This window comes from Nicrophorus vespilloides, unplaced genomic scaffold, assembly GCF_001412225.1.
Source record: "Nicrophorus vespilloides isolate i.1.1-1 unplaced genomic scaffold, Nicve_v1.0, whole genome shotgun sequence".
In the NCBI taxonomy this organism is placed as follows: Eukaryota; Metazoa; Arthropoda; class Insecta; order Coleoptera; family Silphidae; genus Nicrophorus; species Nicrophorus vespilloides.
The window spans coordinates 1-5,927 of record NW_017097176.1 but is presented as its reverse complement, the minus strand read 5'-3'; the positions used below and the strand labels follow the sequence as shown (position 1 = coordinate 5,927).

The window sequence follows — 5,927 nt, the reverse complement described above, 5'->3', positions numbered from 1 at the left end:
TATATATATATTATTTATTAATTTAGATATTAGATTATTTAAATTATGATTAAATGCAAGAGCGAATGTTTGCGAAAATGGGAGATGAGACGAGAATGCAAAGAAAGCGTTGTAGCTTCTTTCGGCCGTTTTTGTTTTTTGTTCGTTTGTTTTTTTTGGATATATATATATATACATAAACGATAATAATATTACAAAAAGAAAAAACAATATTGTTATTACGTAGCTTAGCAACATTATTATTGTAATAACGAGTGTACATCGGTTGGGCCTTGGATTCGCCGTTGTTGCTATGTTTTATATTCCGATCGAGATACGAATCCAGGGCCGAGCTGATCTCCAAGAACCTTTAGCGTGTAAACAAGTGAAAAAAAAAACAAAAGAACAAATTAATAAATATATATATATATAGTAATTACAAACAAAAGAGAAAATAGATATGTATATATTTATTTATTTGTTAACCAGATGAATACATTATTGTTATTTATGATGATGATACTACATGAAGAGCAATATTTATAAGTCAATTTATCGTCGGAAAGTCGAGTTTTTAAGGATTAATCTCGATTTCATCCCTGAAGTATGTATAAATATATGTACTTGATAATACACGAAAAGCTGACACAAAGATGCTCTAAACAATACGGTTGTGCATATATATTTAAAATTAAAATGAAAAATGAAGAATAATTAGGATTATATTATATAAACAAAAGTGAATACTTGTAAGAGAATAAATATAAAATGATAAAAAGAAACGAGAAGTATTAGAAGGAAATCTGTAATTTTCCGTAAGTTCATTAACAAACCGAAGCACGTGGAAATCGATCTTGCCGAATCTAAGAAGATAAATCAATGTTGTTATTGTTATATCCTCATGTTGTTGTTGTTATTAGTATCACGTGACCAACGAATAAACAAAAAAAAACCAAGAAGATTTCGACGTGCACACCACACCACGCCCACACCACGACGAAAGCCGAACGCAAAGTCGGCTCCGCCCATTCGTTGTATTTGTTCGTTTATCTTTTCAACTCCGCCCATTTTTGCATCATCTTCACCATAGCAACCGAAACTAGTAGCATTTTTGTGTTCAGATATGATAATACAAACATCTTTTGTTTTTTATTTTGTTTTATGTTTTGTTATTATTATTATTATATATATATTTATCAATCGGCGATTACGAGGGAATACAAATGCAAAAATATTATTAATTATAATAATAATAATGTAATTTGCTAAAACAAAAGTAAAATAATATAAATAAATAAAACTGTCTCAGTACACGTAAAGTTAAGCGAATAATAATAATAATGTATATTTAAGCGAAAAGAAAAAGTGAGAAATTATAAATATATTGTTTAAGATTAATATATTATATATATATATAAATGAAAATATTATATACATAAGAGAACAAAAAAATAATAATAATATATTATGTAATAATGTACAAATGACGTCCCTTTCTTTGTTTCCTTCCTTCCTCGGGAAGAAGGGGTGAAGAGGGATGACAAAAAAAAAATATGTAAAAAAAGAAGATAAAACAAGTGCGAGTCGATGAAAATTTAAACTAAATATTACGAAAAAAAACAACTCTCCTCAAAGTCTTTTATTGCATTTATATTATTGAATCCTTGCCCAATATCTTTATTGAGATTTTAGTAATTTCGAAGAATGAATGGCAGAAATTAGTTTATCCACCCTGTATATAGTTGCGTGTTGGTGGTAAATGGTTGCGTTATGTTGGTGGTACTGTTATATAACGTTCGCTCGCTGGTAGCGGCGTGAAGTTAGGTTAGATTCGTCTCGCCACACTTTCCCCTGTTACATTCAGTGCGATTCGGTGGCTTGGGTTGTTTTTTTTTCCTCTCTTTTTTCGGCTAAGAGAAAAGTGTTTTTGGGGGAGAAGAGAGAGATCATCATCATCTGAGTGGTAACAAAGTTTTCTATCTTCGCCCCCACCGCCCCCCTGTTTAAAACTCTGGATTCGAAGTGATCGTGTGCTGTTCGTGGGTTTTAATTATTAACAAAAAAAAAGTTAGTTTCACCTTTTACTCGCATATATATATATATATATGTGTGTGTGTGTGTATATGTGTATATATATATATAGTTTACCACTATTCCAGTTTTTCTTTCTTTTCATTCTCTGCTCTATTTCAATCTCGAATAGTTATTATACATATATACATAAATATTCAATGATGTTGGTATGTTAGTGGTGTGCGTAGTTGGGTTCTTAAAGTTTATGTTCTCTCGAAATATATATATATAAATAGGAACAAAAAAATATTAATAATAGTAATTGAATTGTTTGAGGTGTTTGTATGTGCGGATGATGATGATGATTAATTCCTCTTGTGTGTGCATTAAAGAGTTGAAGATGGAGGAGGAGATGTGCACAAGTGCTGTGCGTAGTTTACAACTGATGAGACCCAACATCTTCCCGTTGTCATACCATATTCTAATGCTGTTGCTGTTTTACATTGTGTAGAGATAATGACAATTGACTAACTGTGTGTGTTCTTTTCTTTTTCATAATGTGATCGTAGGTGAGGTGAGACCTGTTGTGTCTATGCAGTGCGCATGATCAGCCCTGGGAAGGATCGCATCACAGTCCGGATACACAATATGAAGAGGAGCACCGACAGAGAGACTCCACCGACGAGGAGGAAGAGGGCCCACTCGAGCATGGGACGTTACGATGACAGTTCAGATGAGAGGATCACACCGGACAGGGTGAGACACAGGAGCAGCAGAGTGAGGACGCCGAGTCCGAGGGGGGGTGCCGCTGCTGCGAGGTACATGTCACCTCATCACGACGAGTACATGCGACCACCGGAGAGGAGCTATCCGTACAAAGTGCTGTGCGTGAGTGCGCTGCATCCGAAGGCGAGCGACGAGATCATCAAGGATACGCTTTACAGGGAGTACAAGAAGTTCGGTGATCTGAGTATAAGGATAACGCACGACATCGACGAGCGACTGGCGTACGTGTGCTTCAGGAATCCGGAGGACGCGCGCGACGCCAAGTACGGAAAGCCGAGAATCATCGTTTACGATAAGGTGGCTATGGTCGAGCCCATCTACGAAGTGCCGAAGACGTCCAGCGAGATGTACAGCAGGGGTAGACCGAGATCGATCAGTCCGGGGTACGATAGCAGGCATTATTACGCCAGATCGCCGGAGAGGCTGAGCGTGAGGGCCGTGGACCGTTACGAGAGAGGATACGGACACCCGGCGCCTGGGATTCCCATACACCGGGAGTACAGGAGGGAGGCGATGCCAGCCCCACATCACGAGTACATGGTTAGGCCACCCATCCATCACGGCCCACCGCACATGGGTGGCGGAGGTGGTGGTGGAGGCAGCGGAAGCGGCGCCGGTTACGGGTACGGTCCACCGAGACATTCGGCTCCGAGAGGAGGTGGTGGCGGTGGCGTACCGTACGAAAAAGTGGAGAACAAGAAAGATAAATTTCCCAATTACCTGCACCACATCCAACCCGAAGACGACCCACTGGCCACGAGGACTTTGTTCGCCGGTAATCTGGAAATAAATATAACCGAGGAGGAGCTTCGACGGATCTTCGGCCGTTTCGGCGTCGTCGAGGACGTAGACATAAAACGTCCTCCACCTGGTACGGGAAATGCTTTTGCATTCGTCAGGTATCACACTTTGGATATGGCTCACCGTGCCAAAGTGGAGTTGTCTGGCCAATACATAGGCAAATTCCAATGTAAGATCGGTTATGGTAAGGCGACGCCGACGACGAGGATCTGGGTCGGAGGGCTGGGAACGTGGACTTCGATCACGCAGCTGGAAAGGGAATTCGACAGATTTGGAGCGATCAAGAAGATAGATTACTCGAAAGGCGACATACAGGCGTACATCCTGTACGATAGTATCGACGCTGCACAGGCGGCTGTCAAGGAGATGAGAGGTTTTCCGTTGGGCGGTTCCGATCATCGACTGCGAACGGACTTTTCCGATGTCACTCCGTTCAAGCCGAAGGCGTATCCAGCGAACGAGGATGGCTCGAGCGGCGATTACAGGAGACCGCCAGACGAATTCGAGCCAGGATTCGAAGGTGAAGGTGGTACCTCTTCGAATTACGGAGGTGGAGGAAGCAGCAGTCGATACAAGAGCGGAGGAAGAGCGCCGTACCAGGACAGGCGGGGCAGTTACAAGTATCCGCCCAACGACGGCGAAGAGTGGAGCGGCGGCGGCGGTGGCGGCCGAACGAGGAACGATTACGATCGACGCAGATCCGGATCGAGGACAAGGGGTGGCGGCGGCGGCGGTGGTGTAGGAGCCGCAGCGGTAGACAACAACAGATCCAGGTCACGTTCCCCGCGTCGATCAATCGATTCTGACTCTGATAACGGTACAAAACGGGCCGGACTTTTGGCGTCCAGTCGCACCCTCCCCGAAGTGGCGAGGAAATGCTCGACGACGTGGCAGGGCGCACTCATCTTGAAGAACTCGCTGTTCCCGGCAAAGTTCCATCTGATCGACGGCGACTCGGACATCGTCGACGGTCTGATGAAGGACGAGGACGGAAAGCATCAGCTCCGGATCACGCAGCGTCTGCGTTTGGACCAGCCGAAGCTGGAGGACGTGCAGAAGCGCATCTCGAGTGCCAGTTCTCATGCCATCTTCTTGGGAATGGCCGGATCCACGACATCTGTGAACAACGACGACGTGAACGTGCAGACGCGGCCACTGCGTAACCTCGTGTCGTACCTGAAGCAAAAGGAGGCGGCCGGTGTTATCTCGTTGCTGAACAAAGAGACGGAAGCGACGGGCGTCCTCTACTCCTTCCCACCATGTCCCTTTTCCACGGAACTCCTCAAACGCACCTGCCTCAACCTCCCAGAAGACGCCCTCAAGGAAGATCACCTCGTCATAGTCGTGGTACGTGGCGGCACAGCCTAATTCTATTCATTCTTCATCCTTCCTACACACAAACACATATACTTATTCACTCACACACACACACACATGTTATCCCTGATTATAAAATTCCAACAGTAACATCGGAGGAGAGCAAAAAAAACCCTTTCTTTGAAAATAAAAACCAACAATAAACAGATCCACTTAAAACCAATCCATATATAGATTTTTCTCGTTTCAGGAGATTAATGATCAACAATGGTAGTAATGATAGTAATAGTAGATAGTATAGTCAATATAAATACTATATAAATATTTATAGTATAAGTTTACTTTGTATCCTGTAAATAATAACGAAAACCAATCATGCTTTATACTTTTACTTTATATATATATTTGTAATCTATATATACAACATCTTCTCTCGTTGATCAACATTGTGTGATCAAATCATATTTTTCCCCCCAGTTACAATCATAAGAGCTCATGTTGATCGACGACGATGAGAATTATTATTATTCGTAGTTATTTGTGAATTACGAAATTTTATGTTGTTGTTTTCCTATTGTTTTGTCTCTTTGAATCAATTCTGTGCTCTCGATTCATGTAAAACTAAAGAATTAGCTTATTTTCTATTTACTTAATGTTTTTTTGTTTCTTTTTTTTTGTATCTTTAGCCCACTGTTTATATTATATACATATATATATTTACAAATGACTAATATTAAGTTAGGAGTTATTCCCATATTTCGCTAGAGATTATATATTTTATATAAACATATGTGTAAATGCTTGAACGTGAATGTCGAATGAGTGGAACGATTTATAGTTAAGTGTACGAATGTAGAGTGGAATTTCCGGTGGGGAGGACTTCTTTCTGTACAACAAGCGATGTTCGAATGGATATGGGAGATAATAATAATAATATTATCGAAATTAAATTGATTACAAATAAATGACGTTAATTATAATTAAACATCTTAATTAAAACCAAACAACAACAATCCATCATATGTAAGGCT

At 40.9% G+C, this 5,927-nt stretch overlaps 1 protein-coding gene across 2 annotated transcripts; it reads left to right on the top strand.

Moving 5' to 3' along the window:
• The first annotated feature begins 1,750 nt into the window (after positions 1-1,750).
• Positions 1,751-5,754, top strand: LOC108559307 (putative RNA-binding protein 15B). 2 transcript variants are annotated; one of them, XM_017916546.1, is made up of 2 exons: positions 1,751-1,942; positions 2,562-5,754. In XM_017916546.1, the coding sequence occupies exon 2, from the start codon at positions 2,596-2,598 to the stop codon at positions 4,945-4,947; it is 2,352 nt and encodes a 783-aa protein (XP_017772035.1). In that variant the 5' UTR covers positions 1,751-1,942; positions 2,562-2,595; the 3' UTR covers positions 4,948-5,754. The 2 variants fall into 2 exon arrangements, with proteins under 2 accessions (XP_017772035.1, XP_017772034.1); XM_017916545.1 differs by having other exon boundaries at positions 1,751-2,046; positions 2,560-5,754.
• The last annotated feature ends 173 nt before the right edge of the window (positions 5,755-5,927 follow it).